Raw genomic sequence first — 23752 nt, 5'->3', positions numbered from 1 at the left:
ATCTAATATGAAACTCCCAATTATCTAAGGTATCAACAATATTAAAGAGACTGCACTGAGCCCCACAGACTCATGAGAGAAGGATTTAAGTAAACAAAAGCGCCTTTTTGCCCTTCCTGTCAAGACTCTGTGGTCTTGGACAAAAACCCAATGCAAACGCACATGCTAAAAGAACACGGGAGACAGAACTATGCCGTTTCGAGAAGAACGAAATAGCAACGGGTGATAACGAAACCATTCCTAAGCCCAGAGTAAGAGGACTGCAGCTCACAGTCAAAGGAGCTGAGAGGGGCTGAGCGCAGGATGGCCGGGGGCTGTGGCAGAGGCCTGGAGTTCACATTAATGTGGGGGGCAGGAAAAGGCAAAGGCCTTGCACTGAGAGACATCTGGGGGTGATGACATGGTTCATTGCACCACTAAAAATAAATGCCATAATATTTTGGCTTTGTTCATATCGCTGATGTTACTTCTTCAGGAACAAAAAATGTTGTACGATCAGGAACCTTAAAATGACTTCAACCAGAGTTTAAACTTTAACAAGCTGTATTAATTTAAAAACAGGACACAATGTTTTGGACTAACATCTGTCGTATTTTTTTTTAAAGTTTCTACTTGTAGGAAGAGTGATCAGAGAAATGGAACATGGAGGTTTCTAACAGAGAAAAGGTTTCCATGGGCTTTTTTATATTTCCTAATGTAATGTTTAAAAAACATCATTTCCCAAACTATTCTCTGAAACTATAAATACTGGAACTATATTTCTGCTGGAACCAGAGAAATGTGGGATCTCAATAACATGTATATGCTGAGACACTAGAGCTGTTCCTGGGGGGTGGGTGGGATGTCTACAGGGAGTAAAGGGCCCTTGGGAACAAAGCCAGCTGAGCAGGTGATAGCAGTGGCAGAAGGGCCAAGAACAAAAAAAGATCCTTCCAATGAAGGCTGTACCTCTAACTTTTGGGATTGATCTCTACAAATTAAGACAGAACTCAACTAAAATGACTGGTCACACCAAGTTTAGTAATTCCAAATTTAATAATTCCATAGCCAATGATCACCTGTAGCTCAAGTCCACGAGAGAGGTGTTCTTAGGACCAGTCATTTCCAGTAAATCTGGGTATTGCTGTCATGATTTGAGACACTTTAAACATCTATAAGATTATAATTCAAATGTTTCCCCTTTAAAAGTAACTTTGCATATTATTGAAATGTCACTACATTATAAAATTGAAAAACAGAAAATGGGGAATATCATCTCATCATCACACCTTCTCCCAACTTCCTTAGAATATCAGTATATTATCTTTGTATCTCTCCAAGATACATAATATCTTAGATATAGTAAGATATATATCAAGATATCAAAGATATATTATTTTTCACATATTATGAATAGTTTTATAAAATCAAATGGCCATATTTGCTTGTTATTTCAAAAGCATGTTTCCCTGCTTTCAACAGAAATCAAGCACCATCTATGGACCAAATCATGTTCTAGAGCTAAATACCAAGACAACATTCCTGCCTTCGCCCAGCTGAAAGTGGGCTTTACAAATGTACCCCAAACACTTACAGCAGGTTGGACAAGGCTTTAAGTGGACGCAGAGTAGGTGAGGTTCCCCCAGAGCCGCTTACCATGGCCCACAGGTCTCCATGGGGAGCCCAGCGAGAGCTCACCAATCTTTCCTCCTCTGGGGACACCTGGGCCAGCTCTGGCTGCTGAGCCTCGGGACAGTTATTTGTCTCTAAGAATCCCAGATTCAGGTCCTCCCTGTTGGCGCAAGGGGTTAAGCACCGCACTATGAAGCTGTCCACAGCTGCTGCAGCACGAGTTCGATCCCCGGCTGGCCAGGGAGCTACCCACATGGCGAGGCAGACCTCTCCTGTCTCGCCCACTGCTCCCCTCAGCAGTGTGTTTCAGTCAATCTGCCTGTTCTGTTCCCTGCTCTGTCTCTGGTGAATCCTCTCACCCCCAGCCAGCTCTTGTGTGAATAAATAAATCTTTAAAAAAAAAAAATCCCAGATTCTTGTATTACTGGTAAACATATTAATGGAATTTCATTCCTAGCAGAGGAATATTTGACAGAAGACCACTCAGCTTCTATCCAAGTGCTTCTGGTAGTAAGAAATGTACACATTTGCCCACACACAATTTCACCTACTTTTGAAGGGCCATTAACCATTAAAAGCTGGTGAGCTCCAGTTTCACTGTCCTGGTTCTGCTTTGGTTGGTAAGCAGTATAGTTAACAAGAATACACCAGTGCTGTTCTATCTCCTCCCAGCATTGTCCTGCTGTCCTCTCTGGGTTGGTTCCCACTGCCATGTTATAGCACCCCACTTCTCGCATTTCTCCCTGGGTGACCAGCCATGAGCTGGGCCAACCAGCTCTCAAAAATCTAGAGCAAAACCCAGATAGGCAGTGAGAGAATGGGATGCCTCTGGCAATAACAGGTCATGCAGACTTGGAAGCTGGCATGACTGTGTAAGTAACGAGCAAACTGAGGTAAAGAGGACACCCCAAGGGGGTAAAAAAAAAGATTGCATGGGCCCAAAGAGAGGAAACCAGGGAGACTTCCTTGGTTTCTGACAATTTCCTAGTTCCCAGCTCTGACCCTTATCTTGATTTTTACAAGTCTCCTGCTGATTACGCTGGCTTGAGTCATTTTATGTTTCTTGTAACTAAATGATCATTGGCCTGCTAAGCCAGGCTGACACTGCTTCCTGAGCATTTCCTGAGTGTAGCCTATATGCAGTGGGCATTTGAAAAGAGCACAGAAGCTGAAAACAACATCTGCTCACAAACTGGAAACTGGTTGAATAGTCAAGAATAGAACATAGTCAGGGACAACACACAGATTAGTGATGAGCAAGTCTGGTTTTAAGAAAGAGAAGTGGCCGCCAAGATGCCCATCCATTCTAATGACTGCCTGTACAACCTTCAGTTGGGTTCTCTCCACCCCCGAGTCTGTCTCTTCATCTGTAAAAAATGGAATTTGGAACAAATGCCTTTCAAAGCCCCTACATTTCTTTAGGAATCCTTGAAAGCAGTGGACTCAAAACCTCCTACATATCCACTAACAATAATTTTAGGAGCTATGTGAGTTGTAGAGTGTCTCAATTCTGCTAGAAGTTTACCTCCTCGGTTACAAGACAACACAACACAAGCCCCACCCGGAAGGTGCTGTGCTTGTGGTTCTGACAGAGCTAGGGCAAAGGAAGAGAATTTATCATCTAGACCAGCGTGGATGAGGAAATGTTTAGACTGTGTTTTCCAATATGGCAGCCACTGGCCATATGTGGTTCTCGAACACTTGAAATGATGCTAGAGAGAGGAACTAGATTTTTTATTGTATTTAAATGTAATAAGTTTATATTTAAATAGCTATATGTGACTAGTGGCAACTATACTGGACAGCACAGATGTAGTTTAAGATAAATAGCCCCAAGACAAATTAAGATCTCTAGTGGGGACAAACGCAAACAAGGAACATGGAATGGAAAGATTAACTAAGTCCAAAGAAAAAGAAAGAATTGGTGACATCTGAGTAAGCTGAAGATAAGGAAGCATGGAGGGTTGGGTATAGAGGGGAGAAGACAAGCAACAGTACATTTTCTGAGCAAAGAAAATCATCTACATAAAATTGTGGCTGCATGCACAACACTAATGATAAAGGACTGATCACAAATATCTACAAAGAGCTGACGAGACTCAACAAAAACAAAGTAAATAACCCAGTCAAAAAAATGGGCCGAAGAGCTAAAAAGGAACTTCTCCAAAGAGGAAATGCAAATGGCCAACAGGCTTATGAAAAAATGTTCAACATCACTTGTAATCAGGGAAATGCAAATCAAAACTGCAATAAGATACCATCTTACACCAGTGAGAATGGCACATATTAAAAACAACTAGTACAGCAAATGTTGGTGCGGGTGTGGAGAAAAAGGAACTCTCCTGCACTGTTGGTGGGAGTGCAAACTGGTCCAACCACTATGGAGAGCTGTGTGGAGATTTCTTGACCTACTAAACATAGAGCTTCCATATGATCCAGCAATTCCACTCCTAGGTATTTACCCAAAGGACACAGAAACATCAATTCCAAAGAGCACCTGCACCCCTATGTTTATAGCAGCACTGTTTACAATAGCTAAGCTTTGGAAACAACCCAAATGCCCAAAAATAGATGACTGGATCAAAAAGATGTGGTACATATACACCATGGAATATTACTCAGCAATCAAAAAAGATAAACACATGCAATTTGCAGCAACATGGATGGAGCTTGAAGGGATCATGCTCAGTGAAGTAAGCCAGAAAGAAAAAGAAAAACACCGGATGGTCTCACTCATAGCAGGAATTTAGAAAACCTAAATAAGGGGGGTGGGGGGGGTGGGGGGTGGGAATGGGATCAAAACAAGGGGAGTGGGTAGTGTATGGGGAGTATAACCAAGATGAAAATGCGTACATTGTGTAAAAATGAAAAATGATGTAAAAAATATATAAAATAAAATTCGTTTTAAAAAACTGCAGCTGCATGGAGAAACAGCATACCATGGAGGTAAAACATTCTACACAGGCAGTGCTGTGCCCTCTGGCTCCCTACCCCATGTCCATTCTTCCCCTCATCCTAACAACTGTGGATACTACACACGGGGGCAACGTGCTCAACCAAACGTCATCACCAACAATTCCTGCAGCTGTGAGTGGCCAGGGGACACCGTTCTAGACACAGTGGGATTCTACTCTGGGTTTCTGTGACAATTTTGGCTCCCTTGATGGAGAGGAGTCACCCTCTTTTCTCTTGCCTCCTCCTTCTTCCAGTGGGAACTAGAAGATCAGCAGCCACCTTGTAACCATGAGGCGGCTAAGACAAGAGAAAGAAGAGAAGGCACCTGGCTCACTGGTAATAATCATGAAGTCACTGAGCCAGCTCTGCTCTATCCTCATTCTCCTGCTTGTCAGGTAAGGAAAGAAAATCACTCACAGCTATGCAGGCATAGAGACATTTTCTGGTACAGTGAGTCAGACACAATCTCTGCATGATTTCAAATTTGGTACCTGGAGGTGAGAAGCTGAAAAATGTAGATTTGGCGGGGCAGAGAAAGTAAGAGAATGGGAGGTGAGGAAGAATGTGCAACAGAGGAATGGAAAACTGGTCTAACCACGTAGCCTGCTGCACGTGGGGAGTACACTAGCATGCTTGAGACTGTGGTGTTGGGGATAGAGGAAGAAAGCTTCCAGAACGTGATGCATATTGATCTGTCTAAGGAAGAATGCTTAACTCAGCCATGTTGCAGCCGCATTAGGAAGAAATACAATTGGTTAAGGCTGGCATCCACAACTGTGAGCTCTAATCTAAGCCTGACAATTTGAAGCTGTGCAGGGCTAAAAAAGCCAACTGTTCAGCCAGCAAGCCTTGGCAGAAGATAAGGCTGGTGCCAGAAGGGGAACGGGGCAGACAAGGACCACAACTTCTCCTCAGTCACAGGGGAAGACAATGCTGTAAAAAACAAAAACCAAAAGCCAAACCTGCTGAGGTAAGATTATAACCTCTCATCAACAGAACTCTCCTAATCAAAAGTTCTCAAGCTTACACACCTGGACAGGAAATGAACCAAATGACTCCAACTTTCTGCAGAAAACCTATTATTCACTCAAGTATAAAATGCATAGCGTGGCATTACCAATTATTTTGTGAATTATATAAGACCATAATTACAGTGCTCCTACTTTGGTGAACGATGTTTAAGATCTTGTTAATATTCATTCTGCAAATATTTTTATTTATATGAAGGTGATAAAACAAATTTACTTGGAAAAAATCCATCTAGAAAGCAGTTTAATGCATCCCTGGGTTTTTTATCTCAGGGTTTTACAAAATTGAGCTCACCAAGTATGCCAAAGGCTGTAATTCAGGAGCCACTAGCTCATGTCCAGAGGGAATAAACAACTTGCTACCACTAGAAACTACACATTCTTCTACTGAAGTCAATGAAATTAACATAAGCGATTCAACGAAGAAGATTCTAAGTCTGTTTTTTTAGAACTTAGGCTTACTAATAATGCCCAGAATGTGAGCTGAAATAGCAAGAGTTCTAGAATACTTCAATGTCAGAATTATTCTTCCACATACCACCTAGCATCACACAAATGCTAACTTGAATAAACCAGTCAAAACTCCTAATAATTTATTCCTAAAACTGTCAGCCGTTCTTACTATGATTAAGAGACTGGATTGAAAGTTGAACTGACTTGGTCCGAGCCCCACCAGCTGCAGTGGGAGCGATGGACACTGTTCAATCCTTCCAACCTCAGCTCTAAAATAATGGCAGTATGGTGCCCACCACCTTGAGCCCACGTGAGAATCATCAGCAACTATGTAAAGCCACAGACACTGAATGCCTAATAATGATAAGCGTAAATCCAACGGCTATTATTAACATTTGATTAGTGTTATTACAAAGAAAATAGGATTTGGTCACCATTTCTTATCCTGCCATAGAACACATTGCTCGTCTTCAATCTTTTGTCTGTTTTACTAACGGCTTCCTTGGTTTAGATCAGAGAAGGATGCTCTTATCAGCAACCTGAGAGACGCAGAGGGCCTCAAAGCGGTCCCCAAATCTGCAATGTCAGTACTACTTGGGAACCTATAGAAATGCAATTCTCAGGCTCCACCATGAGAATCTCTAGAATCAGAACCTTTAGGGTGAGGCCTAGCAACCTGTGTCCACAGGTCCTCTTAGGGACTCTGGGAACCCTCAGTTTTAGAAAAGCTGGAAAATAGGCAGCCCTGGCCACTGCCACTAAACTGCAGTCCTCCCTGACTGTTTCCCTGGGTTGGGGAGACCTGTGGGAGCTCTAATAGAGGCTCTTCCACCACCCTTCCCATGTACCTCTGGAAACAGCACCAGAGTCCCCTACACCCTCCCTCTCTGCCTGCAACAGAAGAAAGGCCAAGCAGGCTAGCCAGGGAGCCTTGTGCCAGGGCCCAAATCTCTCCCAGCCCAATTGGCCTAACCATCCTAACAGTCAGAATAGAAGGTGACCACTCAAACCCCCCAGCTCACCCTTAAAATGCTTTCTTCACATATGTCCAAACAAAGAAACATGCACTTAGCAGCACAATTCATGTGAGCTAACAGGAAAGAACCCAGAGGTCCATCAGCTGAGAAACGCATAAAGTACATTCTACCTCACACTGGCGTAGAACACACCCCAAGGAAGGAAGCACTGATACACACCACAGCGTGACGGGCCTCGAACACGTTACACCAAGTGAAAGGAGCCACATACTGCAGGGTTCCATTTACAAGAAATGTCCAAAACAGGCAAATCTAGAGACAGAAAGATTGGGGTTGTCTAGGATTGCAAAGTGGGTGGGGGGATGAGTAGTGCGTAGTATGAGAAGTGACAGTTACTAATTTCTTTTGGAGGGCCTTCCTGGTGGCGCGGGCTGTTGAGCGCAGCGCTGTGAAGCTGTCCACTTCCTCTGCAGCGCAGGTTCCATCCCGGCCAGCCAGCGAGGGTCCCACATGGTGCAGCAGACCTCTCCTGCCCTGCCTCGCCCGCTGCTCCCCTCAGCAGTGTATTTTGTCAGTCTGCCTGTTCTGGTCCCCACTCTGTCTCTGGTGAATCATCTCATCCTCCCGTGCATCTGACCTGTACGCCGGTTCTTGCATAAAAATAAATAAAATCTTTTTAAAAAAAAGTTTCTTTTGGAGGGGGAGAAAAATGTTTTAAATGAGATTATGGAGAAGGGAAGAAACACTGGATTGTGCACAGATGGGTAAACTGAACCATGTATGGGCAGATCAGGCACTGTGAGCAGGGATCCAAAACCAGGCCCACCCTCGGCTCCCAGGGAGCCCTCCTACTAAGTGGTAGAAGCCAAGACGACGTACAAGTGTAAGAGCTGTACAGTGTATGAAGTATAAGCTGTTTTTAAAATAAAGCAAACCCTTCCTGCCACAGACTCCCTCCTCAGAGCTGACCTAACCTCCCTGGCAGCATGAACAGGTCACTTAAGCAAACTGTGGGGCCCAGCTCACAAACAGGGGGTGGGTGGGGTGGGGGAAGGAAGCAGAGAGAAGGAGCCTGTCACTGCAGGGGTAGAACCTGCAGGACAGGACGCTGAATGTTGAATGCCTCCTTAAACTTTTTGCACCCAGGGCGCCTGCTTGCCTCACCGGAGTCCTGCCTTGGTTTTAAGACCGCTTCATGTTCAGATTTGTCTACAGATTCTACCCCCTTTGAAAATATTTCAAACTCTTACCATCCCCTTACTTTATAAAGGTCAATGGCACCTTATTGCCTACATTTTAAGTTCAAAGGTGACAAATCAAGAGCTACATTGAAACGCTAATCCTGGGGGCACAGAGGCCTGGGTTTTGAGATTAGACCCAGGGGGAGGTCCTGGCCAGATGGGGTGGACTCCAGGGCCCCCAGTACCCAGCCTCAGCTGTGTCCGCCCCCCTCCCCCCAAGCTGCATTGGGCCCCTCTGGGCTTCTGTCCTAAGCTGCCCCCCTGCATGATTGTAAGAAATGACTATCTAAATGCTGATGGTTAACCAGGAAAAGCTCAATCAATGCTGATTTACTGTTGTTAACAGGCAAACCAGCAGCCTGGGGTTTGTAAAATCTTGGCTCTCACTGCGGCTTCCCCAACATGTGTGATGACATGTCAAGAAAGAGGGGAAATCTAGTAGCTTCACACTACAGAAACCCACGAACAGTCGGGTCCCAGGCTTGCAGCAGTTTATGTTGAACATGGCCTTCATTCACACAGAAAAGCCAAGTTGTATGGAAAGTAAATTAAGAACAATCTTAGAAGGCCACGTGTCTCTGGCAACCGGAGACTATTTTTTATTTCCTTGCTGTGCATGCTCCCTAAAGCCCTGTAGGAGAAAGAGAAACATCTCGATTTCAGAAGGAAACTCTCCACTCAAATAAGTTGCAAATGGCAGGAAAGATACAGAGTGAAACAAAAAGAAGAATGAGAACAAAAACACCAAAAATAAAGCAAGCCAGCACCCCTTCCTGGGATGGGAAGTGGAAAGGCCAGGGCGACACAGGGAGCAACACTGCCATCAAGTGGTGGCCGGCTGTCAAATCACCTCTGGGGCCTAAATCAGAAGTCTCAATCCTGGCAGCAACCAGGATCCCTTAGGAGAAGTTTACAAAGGAATCATAGTCTCTCCTCACCCAGCTGACTCCGTGAGGCACAGGACAGAAGGTGGGGGTGACCTGTATTATTAAAATGTCACCATGTGGCTTTGGTGCAGAGTGAAAGCTAAAAATCCATTGATCCAAGCAAAAGGGTCATATTGCTATCACTCTGACATTTCTATTTGCCAGTAAAGTTCTACTTGGAGTTATCCGGCTCACATCAGCCATTAAAATGTCCTCAAGGTACCTATATTCTTGAAAATTTGGCTACACACAACACACGCAAATCAGTCACACAAGAGTTTCTACATTTTTCACAATAAGTCATTATAAAGATCCAGCTTATATGCCTTAGTTTGCCTTACTATTTACATCTAGTATCTAATCCAACAGACTTAATCTTATCATAAATTGGGCAATATTGACACAGCTTTACTCAAATACCAAAACCCTTTGAACTTTAGTTTCACCCAGCTCTGCTTATACAATGGGTTTCAGATCAATAAACCGTTCTCATCTATATTAGCTGCAGTTTCTTTAACAACACAGGTAATGCCTGAAAGGTCCTATTGTTGGAGAAGTCTACGAATGCAACGTGACCTGAAATGCTGAAACGAAAGGTATTCGGCCAAGACTGAAACTGTTTCCTGCCACATGGAGGTTAAAAAAAAAAAAAAAAAAAGGATCTTTCCCCATTCCAAAGTCTGTGGTTGCCTGAAAAATTATTTAACAACAAAGTATCATCTTTTGTATGCTATCCTAGAAGGAAACACTGGAGTATTTCTACTACCAAATATGTAGGCAGAAGCTGATTTTCATCCTTTTTTTTCAGGCCTCACAATTAGCTCAAGAAAACAAGCACCTACACACTCTGTCCCCTGGGTGCCACCCAGAGACAAAGCTTCCCTGGAAAATCAAGCAGCAGGAGAGAGGCAGAGTACCATATGTTTGGCTTCAATTGGCCCATTATCAGATTTTTCTCTACCCCTATGACCACGTGTTTTTATCACTGCATTTTCCTCACCAAACTAACTCTGCTTCTCCAGGCTACACAGAAATGAAACAAGTCACTGGTGACCCTACTTTCTGTGAGGTTTGAGACACGTGGGTGTCTCCACGGGTCACCCCAAGACATGCAGGGCGGCAGAGAGGAGCAGAAGGTGGGAGGGTGGGTCTGGAATGGATTTCCCACTGGTGTTGGTTCTAGGCTCCTGCTGCTCAAAGTGGACCAGCATCATTGGCTGATGCTGACTGGGGAGCTCCCTGGAAATGGGAGGCCCTCTGGACCCACTTGGACTTTTCTAGATTGTAACTTTTTCTTGATCAAGGTCTACAGAGAACTTAGGATGCAAATTCTGTTCTAGACCGTGGTCTAGAGGAGGCCACTTAATCCACATGTGTTGATGTGGGCATCTGAGGAAGCCCAGTGCCTTTCTCTGCAGTCAGCCCATGGATGGTCAGCAGGAATGCCCTGAAAATGAGCCAGGGCTGGACACAGACATCAGCACAGCTGTCCCTCCCCGCAGAGGACGGTCTACGGAGTCTCCTTGATGGGGAGGGAGAGTCATGTCTGCTCACAGCCGTGCCCTGCAGACCATGTCTTAGACATGCCCAGTCCTCAGCAGCCTGGGGCGGCTTCTGTAGCACCCGTAGCACCAACTCCACCAAGGTTATAGGTTACCAAGTATGGTGCTTCTCACAGGCAGCATCTCACAGACCCTCCACCTAAAGAAGCCATGAACACAAGGAAGACAAAACGCTTTGCCCCGAGGCTTCTGGGGCAGCAGCCAGACGTGGCCTCCATGAACTTAAAGCCACCACCAGGAGCCTTTTGCTTTCTGTTTAAGCCACTGTTCAGGCTAAAGTGTTCTGCTTTAAGACTCACCTATGTTTCTTACTGAAAATGCCTCGCAAGTCTTCCCAAGTACGAAAGTCTCCCTCCTGTGTGGGTGCCACTGCGTACCTTATCCACAGTCTCATCTCTGAGCCACCCTCTGAGCAGCAGACACCCTCCACCCCCCAAGGCTCAGAATGAAAACCGCCCTCAGACTGGCAGGGAGCAGACACCAGTGTAGTCTGTGTGGCTTCAGAGACCAGAGGAAACCGAAGGACAGGACAACCAGGAGGCAGGACTTGCTGCAGCTGAGACAGTCCCTGGGAATCTGGAGCTGTTCTGCAGCGGGGCAGGCTGTTCCACACAGTCCTCCATGGCCCTTAGTCCTGGCCAGCCACGCCACCAAGTGTTGTAAAGACATGATACACTGAAAAGTTTAAACTGACCCCATGTCAATCCCCTCAACAGCCCCCGACGTGGTATGGTCACCACAAGGCCGGCACTGCCTTTAAACCTGAAACTCCACTTCTGCTGGTGTTTCAGCCAAAGATCATAGCTCAGTCCCCTCCTGGGCATCCCTGGTCCCTTCTCCACCTTACATCCTCCCCACCCCTAACAGGGCCCTCCAGGACCTGAGAGGAAGGGACCCCAGCAGCACGCAGGCCTCTCCACGGTGGCAGGGCAGGAGTGAGGCACGGCCATCCCGCTCGCTCCTGCTGGCAGGGAGAGAAATCAAAGCCCTGGCCACTCAGCGCAGATCACAGAGGGGCTCCCCTCATCCCCTCACAGGAAAGAGCTGGTGTCACAGTGGCCCCACAGCGCCGCCAGGTGGAGGGGCAGAGGGGACTTCACAGTGAAAACACTGGCTTCACTGATACCCTTCCCCATCTTTTGCATTCTGAACATTAAAAAAAAAAAAACACTGATAGAAACAGAATGTTCTCTTACCTCAATCAGTGTGGCAACAGGCATAGTTAACCCTCAATCTTGGGTGGGAAATTCAGACAGCTGTTGCAGTGTGATGCTCAGAGGGAGAAGCTGGGGTTTGAATACAGTCCCTCTGCTCCTGCTTTCAGAGAAGGTTACCCTAGAAGAACTCAGCAGTCCTTCCCTAAGCACCAAAAGGTCAGTTCTCTGCTTTCCTTGCCAACATGTGCGGCCGTACCAGGTGGATTTTTGGCAGATCCTCTTGGGTACACTTTTCAGTAACCTTTCCCGTGGGGGAGGTGGACGGATACCAAGTGCTCTGTTCTCAGTGCCTAGAGACTGCCAGGGGTTCAGAGGATGGGGATCAGAGTGCTCGGCGTTGCAACCTCCCCTTCCTAACACTTCCACCTCGGGCTCCGCACAACACCACGCTCTCTCGTGCTGCCCTCATGCATTCTGCTCACCTGTTTTATCTTGGGGTTCTCCGGCACTGACTAACCTCTGACTCGGGTTCCTCAGACACCCAACAGGAGATGGCAGCGCCCGTTAGGAAGGTCAGTGGTGGCCAGGGTCTGCAGAGATGCCCAGAGTGTCCACAGAGGCCAGAGCTCCGAGCTGGCGCAGGACACACCCCAAGTGGTGTGTTTTATAAGCATTTCCACAGTCACCACCCCAGCAGACCCATCAGCTTCAAACGTTTAAAAGATCAAGATGGGTCACTATCTGGCTTTAGGACAAACATGAAAATAAAACCTTTAAAACAAAACTTTCTAAATGGATACAAGTTAAAACAACACAATTTACTGAAATTCTTTAAAAATCTCACCAAATTTACAGACCCAGCCTTTCTAATGTTCCCTTCTGTGGCGCCTGCTGGGGAGCCAGGGTGCAAAGGGAGCTTAACACTAAGGGCCAAAATCAACACCAAAAACAATGTTACACTTTTCATCTGATATGTCTTTAGGTTTGCAAAGTACTTTCTCTTTTATAATTTAATGTAATTCCACAGGGGAGTTGGAGCCAACATGACTCTAACCCTTGTTAGACTGAAGGAACAACAAAAGTTGCTAAGAGTAAACGAAGGTGAATGATTTACGTCACAAAACTAGCTGAGCCCAAGGCAGACACTTGTCTAGTTGGGCAGAAGATTCGTTTTTCAAATTAAATATTAAGGAGAATTCTAGAGGAGAAAGGGGTACGAAGAAAAGCAGGAGGAATTAAGAAAGTGGGAGGACAGACGGAGGGAAACGGAAGGGACAGGCGGGAGTGGAGGACCAGAGGAGAGCTAATGGAGAGGGGTGGAGGTGAGGGGCCCTCCAAGGCTTCCTCCCCCCAAAGCAGGTTCCTGAACCTTCACTGAAAACTCAGATTACACCGTCGGCTTCCTGAGAGACTCGCAGAGCGTGCCAATGTGAACTGTGAACACACACCACATGCGGCCTGAGGAGCTCGAGTACTCTCTGGTGTTCTACTGTTTTCTTTTTTTTTTTTTTAAGGGGAAAATGTCTTCTGATTAAGGAATATTAAGAAAACAACATCTGGGCCTTCCTGGTGGCTCAAGGGATTAAGATGCAACCTATGAAGCTATCCTCAGCCACTGCAGCATGAGTTCAATCCCCAGCCAGAGAGCTACCCACATGGCACAGCAGACCTCTCCTGTCTCACCTGCTGCTCCCCTCAGCAGTGCATTTCAATAGATATGCCTGCTCTGCTCCCAACTCTGTCTCTGGTGAATCCTCTCACCTCCCACACCTCTGGCCTGTGCCTAGTTCTTGTATGCATAAATAAATACATCTTAAAAAAAAAAAAAGAAAACATCTGTTGTTCACAATTGACATTTCTTGGTCAGAGTAAAATCTTAAGTCAAGAGAACTGCACTTGGGCCTCCCTGGTGGTGCAAGGGGATAAGAAGCAATTTGCAGCCTCTGCAGCATGAGTTCAATCCTCGGCCCACCAGGGGGCAACCCACACGGCACAGCAGACCTCTCCTGATTTGCCTGCTGCTCCCCTCAGCAGTGTCTTTGGTCAATCTGCCTGTTCTGTTCCCCACTCTGTCTCTGGTGAATCCTCTCAGCCCCGCATCTCTGGCCTGTACCCCAGCTCTTGTATGCATAAACAAATAAATCTTAAATTAAAAAAAAAAAAGTTAAAAAAAAAAAGAGAGAACTGTACTTGAACTCTTTTCTTAAATTATAGCGACACAGGAAGGCCTCGAGGGAGACTTCAGCACACTCTGCATTTCTCTGGGCGGAGAAATGAGGAGGCAGGGCAACCGCAAGTGTGGCCGATGCACTAGGCTTGGGGTACTTCGAGAACCATGCCACATAGCCTGCACTGAGACCACAGGCAGGGAGTCCAGACAGTGAAAAGGGAGAGCAACAGGCTGAACCCCTAAACATTCCCATGGGCAGAGTGAATGAAGAGCCACAAAAGCTTAGTAGGGACACCATTTTCTTAATTTTTTATATTATAAAAGGACAGGTTTATTAGGAAATGGAAGAGAATACACTTGCACCAACACAAGTGGGCAGAAAGAGCTGCCACTGCTGTTTTGCAAAGGAAAAGCTCTGTGAGAATAAACACCTGCAGTCACGGAGGGTGGAGAGCTGCCAGGGCGCCGCTGTCAGCACAAGGACTGCCCTGCGGAGTTCCTCTGCAGGTCTCCCCGGGGTGTGGCATCCTGAGGCCATGGTGCTGGCATCTCCACGAGTCCCTACCCATTTCACCACTTCCTCCACCAAATAAACTTTTGTTACAAGGAAAACGCACCCCCACCCCAGTCTATCCACTGTACTTGAGGCCTTACCTTCATGTCTGCTGGGGGAATCGCTTGCCTTCTGTGGCGTGGCTACTCGGAGGAATATCCGCTGCCTCCACGAGGGCCTTCGAGTCCTCACAGGGCTCCCGCCACCATCGGCCAGGTGGCTGGCTTCGGATTTGAAATCCCTAAAATTACAAGAGAATGGGTTTGTGACTGGTGGGGAGACATACAGGGGTATATCAGTTTTTGACAAAACACTAAACTATAGACATCATCTTTGCATAAAGCAAACGGTGAGATAGTTGTGGAAGGCAAATCAAGCTCACGTTGAGGACACGCTCCTGAAGGCCTGCTTTCTCTCATGATGCCCTTCATGCAGAGATCCAGTTACATGCGCCCCCCCACCCCATTTACTTCTATTGTAAAACATACTAAGAAACATGCTTCACACAGCATTAGTTTCCAAGTGGGCCTCTCCAGGCACCACCTGATTGAAGAGAAACTGTCCACAGGGGACACTATCACTGGAGCCTCAACCTTTCCTATTCTGTGTGTGGGAGTATTTCCTCCTAGGTCATGGACTGCCACCAAAAAAATTTTTTAAAAAAGGGCCTCCCTGGTGGCGCAGCGGGTTGAGCACAGCGCTATGAAGCTGTCTGCAGCCTCCGCAGTGCCAGTTCGATTCCTGGCCAGCCAGAGAGCTACCCACATGGTGCGGCAGACCTCTCCTGTCTGGTCCTCTGCTCTCCTCAGCAGTGTATTTCACTCAGTCTGCCTGTTCTGCTTCCCACTGTCTCTGATGAATCCTCTCACCCTCTGGTGCCTCTGACCTATACCCCAGTTCTTGTATAAAAATAAGTAAATCTTTAAAAGAAAAAAGAAAAAAAGTTAAATTACCCAGAACCATCACGGCAATAATTATGTGGTCACTGGAGGACAATGACTGTTGCAGCATTTGCAGTTTTAAAACTACAAAAGCTATCCATCACTCTAAATAAATATAATCTAATCCATTCATTTTCTACCCACTGATGGGATAACTTGAGGATGTCCTTGCAATTTATACCTGAATACATACCCGCAATAAGCAATCACCTGAACTTACAGATCAGCTATCCAATGAGTGGTCAGCTCATGACCCAGAAATACCACTATCACTGAGAGAACTGGCTAAGACTTTCTTTAATCTTCTGAAGGTCACAAGATAGTAATAAACTAACCCTAATCAAAATCAGAGAACTGGTAGACATTTCCTTTTTAAAATCACACCCAGAGAGGAAAATGTGTAAGAAAGATCATACAATAGGATTTAGCAAAAACAATTTTTTAAATGGCAAAAGAACAGCTAAAACCCCTTGTATATCCAACAATAATTCAACACTTCTACCCAGGCTTGATATATCTAAAGTGAACCCTACCTTTTTGTGTTCATAAAGTCAGAGGTGTTATTTTCATCTACAGGAGCCAGAAATTTTAGAAAATTTGGCACAGAGGAAGAAGAATGAAGTTTTTTCCGCAGGGCATTACGGTAGGAGATGCTGAGAGTTTGGTTGAAAAAAGAGTTTAGGATAAAGAAATACAAACACACAAAGTGTAAAATATAAACATCAAAATAAAAGAAACATTTTTTGTTCTAAAACTAAGAAAGTTAAACCAGGCAAGAAATTAAAAAGTTTGCAAATGAGATTTAAATTTCATTTCAGTCAAATTCTACTTCAAATGAAAGAAATCAATGAATGAATGAATAAACATCGGTCCATTCAGCCATGCAAGATGAATTAATTCTAGCAATCAACCATATAACGCAGTGCCTGTAGTTGACAATACTGTGTTGTGCAACCTAAAAATGTGTGAGAGGACAGACCTCATGCGCAGCATTTTTACCAGGGGAAAAAAATGCAAAAAGTCAGTCCATCTTTCAAAGTGACTCTTTTAAACTGGAAAAAGTGGTTTTCCTGAATGAATGAGGGCACTTCTACATATGGCACAAGTTGCAGTGTCTCTGATCAAACACAGTGGTTAGCCTACGCACGTGTCTACATGCTAGTGCAGGAAAATACGAAAGTACATAAAAAACAGCTTGCCATCAAGACCTGTTTTCATACTAATTTTGACAAAGTTATCAGTAGCAAAATCAAGCCAGTGATAGCCTGAAAATAACAGAACCAAAAATAGACAAAATACAGACACACACACACTAACGCACGTGGTGACTCCAGGTTCTCGAATGGACCTTCCCTCCATTCATTCAGCACATCCTGCGTGAACTTCCCAGCAAGACAAACAACACTGAACTTGCCATGCGAGTGCGCTCACCTCTTTGGCACAGTATTCCCACTCTGTTCTCCACTGGAGTTATGTTTTAGGTACTTAAAAAAATTTGGCGAGGATGCAGAGGGGTTAAGACGAGATGGATGAGCAGGAGCTGAAGACTGACCTGAGCAACTTTTAGCCTCGCTCACTGGTGGATGGTTCACACTAAATAGCAATTAGAGAGAAAGCATGAGGGGTTAGAGGGGAGCGAGGAGGGCTGCTGGGGGTCAACGTGGAAGAAGCAGAAGAGAATGGCATGGACACTGGTGTCTACTGGTGTCTCAGTATTTACTACCAACAGCACAGCTGGGGTTGGGGAGGGGTTACTTTCACTCTCTTCTGCATCCCAGCTCTCTCTCCAGCCAAGGTAGTCATTGGTTTAAAAAAAAAAATTACAAAAGACCATCCTTTTGCATTTCCCGCATCTCCCTGCCCCACAGGACTTTTTCCTCTATGCCCTTTTTAGGAACTGACAGGAAAAAAAATTTTAAGCAGAATAAAAGCAAAGGAAAACAAAACAAAACCCAGAGTTTTAAAAATATCTCTCTCTTCAAAATGAACAATAACCTGCCTTGAATTTCAATGTCTCATTTCCTGTACGTAAAAGAGAAAAAAGTTCACAAAGGCGGACGGAAAACAAAATAGGTGTGCTGGGGAGACAGGGCGGGAGACAGGGAGAGACATTTCTCTGCGGCTTTCATCACCTATATCCAATGCAATCCGGCTTTCATCACCTATATCCAATGCAATCCGTAGGAAGCTGCATTCTTAGGGGAGAAGGGAGAGGCATTGTTAGGGCAGCAATTTCCCACAACTCTGGCTTGTGGGAACCAGCAGGCTTAGCAAGAGAACTAGGAATCTCCAGACAGTAATGTTTCCATGATCACTGAAAATGCCAGAAACAGAGGGGCGGGATGTAGTGGGAGAGGTAGAACAGAAGTAGGTGTGTTAAGAGATATCACAAGAACCTCCAAGCTTCCAACTAGGTTTGTCTCTAAAATGTCTTATCTGTTCATGTTAGCTTCTGAACTATGCCCTCCTTTGGGGATCAATTCTCCAGCCAAATGCCAACGAACCATCATTAACTATTTTCAATGAATGACTGAAAACAAAGTTCAGGGGCTCCAACACGTTGTTGGAAGATGTTAACAATGTCACCTCTGGACTCTCCATGATCCGTGGGTGACCTGTCAGTACACTTAGGCTCTGTGGCCTCTGTTATCATCAGTCAGAAGGAGGCAGCGAATGTACACAGGTGTAACCCTACTTCATATTCACAAAATGAGGGATCTTAGATATTTTCATTTTTAAAGATCGCTGTGTCCATTTATAGCCTCCAACAATTGCCAGGGGCTCCCAGGAGGAGAGACCTACATTGTTCACTCACCTCCGTAACCAGTGAGCACAATGAAGCCAAATATTTAAATTAGTGATCTTGTTAGGAGCATCTAGAATTCTCACATTGAACGAGATTTTAGAAAATACCCATTTCAAGTCTGTCATACAAACTTTGTCATAAGCAAATGGGCTGAGGTGCCCACCAGTTCAGGTCAGCACTAGGACCTGAAGCCAGAGCTGGCCCCCTGGATCTGGCACACCCCTCACACTGCTCCACACAGACCCCAGCCTTTCCTTCCCAGTGCAGGAACGTTCCAGATCTTCAGCTGAGCAGACTCACTACCTCCCCACCCGATTACTTTTTCTCAAAGCCAGCAATTAAGTTCCAAAATCAGTGCTGCCTCTCATATACTGTTTGAGGAGCGATTATTATATACTTTAGGGACTCAGTCAGACCTGCGTCCTCCCAAGACCGGTACTTGTTTGTTGAACAAGCAGCTCTAATATATTCCCCAAGGAAGTCGAATGGGGAAGAACCTGTCACTGCTTCAAGTTACTGCCTTTTAAGTCAAGCATAAAAACCCAGGTTCCTTTTCCACCCAACAAACACACCTGGGCGGCACACACCTGGTTAGTAACTGATGTCCCCAGTTAGTTATACAACCAATTGACATTTTAAACAATTCTTACTTTCGTTCATGAGGCGTCTCTGTGCTCACTGAGTGATACCTCATAAGTTTCCTCTGGGAAACCCCAGGAGGGCTCTCAGCTGGCGCCAGGGGCTCCTGGCCGTCCACGGGGAAGTGGCTCAGGGTGTTGGCACGCCTCCGGAAGCCCAGCTGAGGCGAGAGCAGGCTGGACTCCTCAGCAGGGTGGCTCTCCGAGTCACTGGACAGGTCGTCCGAGGAGCCCAGGAGTCTGAAGGAGCTCTCGGAGGCAGGCAGGGCTTCCTTCTCGCACACACATGGCTCCTGGCAGCAAGCAGACAACAAATCAGACCTGTCATGAGGCATCAGTGGATTCACAAATCCCTAATCTCAGGGCAGGGAAACATTTTAATGTATAAGCCCATCTTTTGATTATAACGCCAGAGAGAGGCCACCGAAAATGCAAGGAAATGAAGGCCATGGACCTTCTGGAAAAGAAAGGCTTGCTTGTCAGAGACAAAATGCTAGTTTGCTGGAAAAACAGAAACTGCCCAAATGCAAGCTGAAGGACATGAGCCATAATAAAACTGTTCTAAGCAAAGCTGTAAATCACTCCCTTTCTCTAAAACAGAATTCATCTCTACTGCTTATAAGCACAATGCAGCTCACACAGCTTGTCCAGAGCACTGTTTAAAGAAATCAAAAAGTTACCTGCTTCCTTCACGTGGGACCGTCTATACATGTTACATACACATTTTAAGGCTTTCTGAATCTAATACGATGTTGAGATTTAACTTGGCAATCTTAAGGTTGGAAACCACATCCTACATTATTCTTAGAATATGGCAAGCCTCTCTTTTTGAGGCACTTTTTGAGGTGATTCGATTCATTGAACTTATTCTCGTACCTCAATTTCCTCGTCTACGAAAGGGTACAGTAACAATTCATCTCAGGGATTTCAAGAATTAAGCAAAATAATACAACTGAAAGATGTTGTGCAATGTAAGTTATTGCTTTATTAGGTACTCAGTGAATTTACTGAGTGGATACGCAAACATTTGTTGTGAATCATGACCAGATTTCAATAATGTAGCTTTTTTCAAGATGTCCTTTCTTGAAAGGGATGTACTGCTGCCATTCAGGTAAACTGATGCTTAGTACTGTCCCCAGGATTGGTTGGTGCCCATTTTTCTCAAATTGAAAAACATAAAAATAGGAGGAAGTATACCAGCTTGCCCCTACCCGGAGTTGCTAGGAGCAAACAAATCAACACAAAAAGTGCAAAAGGGAATGAATGCATCTAATAGTGGACTAGAGAATCTAAATATCTGAATTTTACCTTTTCATCTGATACATGGTTTAACATCTATGACATTAAGAAATTTAATTATGGAAGTTAAATTTATGTTTATTGAAGGAATAGGTTGTACACATTTAATTTTGTAGGAATGAGGTAGGAAAAGTTTAATTCCCATCACACTAAAAAATGTTAATTATTCTCAGCATAACTGAAAGCTTTCATTCTTCAGAACGTGATCATTCCAAAGATTCTTTTAAGGATTAAAAATTTGCCTAAGAAAATACATCACAGCAAACTATCACAAAAACCCATTTAACCTAATTCATATTAACATCCCTTCAAACTATGTCAAAGAGCTAGCCAGCAATTAATCTAAACCAGGAGGGATGTTGTAGATGCTAAGTTTCTTGGCAACTCCCAGATGATCAATATCTTGGAAGAAGTCCAGCTATATAAAATAGCATACCTTGACAACAGTTCTTCAATCTCAGGATGCAAAAACAATATAAAGAGTGCACATAAAGATCCTCACATATATTATCCACAAAGGTGATTTCTAAAAAGATGCATTTCTCTTAGAATTGCTCTAGAAATTCAAGCTATGTGTATATTCCTAGATCTGTGGGGAAGAAGTAAAAACACCAGAAGAGTCACTTGAGTGATGCAAGCAGCTTCACTGCATCTTCATTTGTCCTGATGGTTCTGGAATGCCTTCCTTCCTGACTATTTTTATAGGTAACCATTTCTACGTCCTTTAAGATTTAATTCAGAGAATCACAGCCTGATTCTGCCCAATCTTTCTCTGGCTCCATGGACCAAAAACACCTCTCCCCTTCCCTTGCTCCTGTGGCCACGAAGTCACCACCGTCTTTAATTCAGAGCCGCCGGGGTTCTGATGAGACTCTACTGCATGCTCACGCTACCTGTGTCTCTGTGGTCTCTCTTCTACAATACAAGTTCCCTGTCTTAGTCACCTGTATATAGCAGATAATGCTTAACGTTTCAAACTTGAAAAGAACTGTGGGTGGTGATGATACTATGCACCACAGATTTTAACCTCAAAATCACATTCAGAAGACAGATGTCCAGGGTCTCACTCCTCAAAGTGGCTCCACAGGCAGCAGCATCAACATCACCATGGAGCTTTCCAGTCATTTTCAACATTTCTGATTTCAAGCCTCCTGAATTAGAACCTTCATTTTAATCAGAGCCCCATTAAAAACGCAGTTTGAGATGAACTCAGCTAAGGCAGACTTTCTCAAATTAGAAACTTTAACTCATTAATTGGTAGTGGTATCAATTCAATGGTTCATCATGAACATTCTTTAAATGAAACAGAATAGAGGGGGCCTCCTTGGTGGCGTAAGGGGTTAAACATCAGCATTGTGAAGCTATCCGCAGCTACTGCAGCAACAGTTCGATCCCCGGCCAGGGAGTTGACCCACATGGTGCAGCAGACCTCTCCTGTCTCGCCCACTGCTCCCCTCAGCAGTGTATTTCAATCAATCCACCTGTTATGCTTTCTACTCTGTCTCTGGTGAATCTTCTCACCACCCCCCCAACAGAAGTAACCAAATCTAAATATTCTTAAATATCTAGAAAGCACAAAATTAAACAAGGACCTAGACACCAGCTTGTTACCAAAAAGAACCACTGACTTGCTCATTATCAATGCCCTGCTTGCTGTGGACCCAAGGAGTGAACTTAGATGCTTATTTGTAAAAACCCTGATGCTTAATTATAACCATAAAGGCTGTTAGTGGATAAAGTTCCTGGAATTTAAGTTGCAGACTTCTTGGAATTCACCAACCCATTGCTTGAGGTTTTCTAATTTTAATTACTTTTAATGTTGTCAAATCTACTTGGAAAAGAAAGCCATTGTTCTCCATGAAATACATCAGATCCTGGTGGTCTAAAGTGGTTTTTATGCTGGTGGAATGGCCACCTGCTTTGTTATGCCATTTTTGGGTAAAGAATTATTTATTTATTTATACAAGCACTGGGTACAGTCAGAAGTGCAGGAGGGTGAGAGAATTCACTAGAGACAGAGCAGGGAACAGAACAGGCAGACCAACAAAGTACACTGCTGAGGGGAGCAGCGGGCGGCAGGAGAGGTCTGCGCGCCACGTGGGACCCTCGCTGGCGGCCGGGGATTGAACCGGCGCTGCAGAGGCTGCGGGCAGCTTCACAGCCCAGCGCTCAACCACTGCACCACCAGGGAGGCCCTGCTATGCCATCTTTTATGTACTGTGTAACTGCATGACCAGCCTCCAGGGCAGCAGAGAGTCTGAAATCACCGAGCTCCTCAGGACTGGAGATACCAGGCTCTTTGTTACTGAGAGGCAATGTACCTGGGAGAGGCACAGAACCCATGTGATTGTTTCTTCAGGGTATCATACAAAGGAAAATGTGCTTACTTTGCTAGTGTTACTTGATGTGCTACACATGGAGGTGTCCAGGTCCATGCTGGCAGCTTGTTCCTGCAGGCCTCTGGCTTTATTACCCTATGTAAAGAAAAGGCAGTGGAGTTATGACCTCTGAGAGGTCTGCAAAGACATCAGTTAGAAGCAGCTCCCTCTATGTAAATAAATAAGCTCGGGGAAAATACATCTACTGAGAAAGGCTGCGGAGTACATGTGTATATAAGACAAAAAAACAATTCTGTCATTTCTTTTTTAGTAACACACCAACCTAAATGTTTCAAAACACCTTGCGGATTAGTTCTGTGGCAGGGATCATAGGCAGGAGGAAGAGACAAGTCATCTCTGAAGAAAAGCAAACGCTGAAGGAGGCATCCTCAGCAACTCCTGAGTCAGAATTGGCAGAACTTGCCAGATCTGACATCTGCCAATACTCTGTGGGTTTGGGGAGCTTGCAAAGGCAGTCACCCCTAACCTTGGTTGTAAAGGGTCTATATTAATTACCACTAAGGGTGCTGCAAAATTCTCTCAGAAAGATCTTTAAACAAAATTTCACTTACCCGGGACAAAATGCTTTCTAAAGACTCAGTTAAAGATCTCTTTGCTTTGTTTTTCAGCATATCTAGCCTAAATCGGGTGGCACTTGATGGTAATTCACTTCCAATATTCTCTGCTGCAATCTGTGGTGTCTAAAAAATGAAACAAAGAAAAATCAAGTTTCCTTCTGTCTGTTCTTTTTATTTTTTTTATTTTATTTTTTTCATTGAACATTTTATTTTATTTTTTTAAATAAATTTTATTTTTATATTCCCCATACAATTGCAACCTCCTTATTTTGACCCCAATCCCTCCCCTCCCCGCCCCCCACCCCCCATAGAGTGTCTCTAGTTCATAGTTTTTTGTTGATTTTGATTTTCACTTTCTCATAGTTATTCATTTTCCTGGTCCCTTATTTAAGTTTTCTAGATTCCTGCTATGAGTGAGACCACTGTCTGTTCTTTTTAAAAGAAAGAAAATTCTCTAGAATGTATCTTTTTGATTCCAG

At 44.7% G+C, this 23752-nt stretch overlaps 1 protein-coding gene across 3 annotated transcripts in view; it reads right to left on the bottom strand.

The window, feature by feature from the left end:
- Positions 1 to 23752, bottom strand: part of TBC1D1 (TBC1 domain family member 1) — a 193676-nt gene that overhangs the window by 52886 nt on the left and 117038 nt on the right. For 2 of the 3 annotated variants that reach the window (XM_037529597.2, XM_037529599.2), the window contains 6 exons: positions 23268 to 23396; positions 22705 to 22791; positions 19031 to 19311; positions 17006 to 17167; positions 16108 to 16227; positions 14735 to 14874 (listed from right to left, as the gene is read on the bottom strand). In XM_037529597.2, coding sequence (XP_037385494.1) covers positions 14735 to 14874; positions 16108 to 16227; positions 17006 to 17167; positions 19031 to 19311; positions 22705 to 22791; positions 23268 to 23396 — 919 coding nt within the window. The remainder of the gene's footprint in view (positions 1 to 14734; positions 14875 to 16107; positions 16228 to 17005; positions 17168 to 19030; positions 19312 to 22704; positions 22792 to 23267; positions 23397 to 23752) is intronic. The other variant, XM_037529598.2, reaches the window with a different exon arrangement.

Source organism: Talpa occidentalis, unplaced genomic scaffold, assembly GCF_014898055.3.
Source record: "Talpa occidentalis isolate TD23 unplaced genomic scaffold, MPIMG_talOcc4v2.1 talOcc4.6, whole genome shotgun sequence".
NCBI classification, from domain to species: domain Eukaryota; kingdom Metazoa; phylum Chordata; class Mammalia; order Eulipotyphla; family Talpidae; genus Talpa; species Talpa occidentalis.
This window is presented reverse-complemented; position numbering and strand designations above follow the sequence as displayed.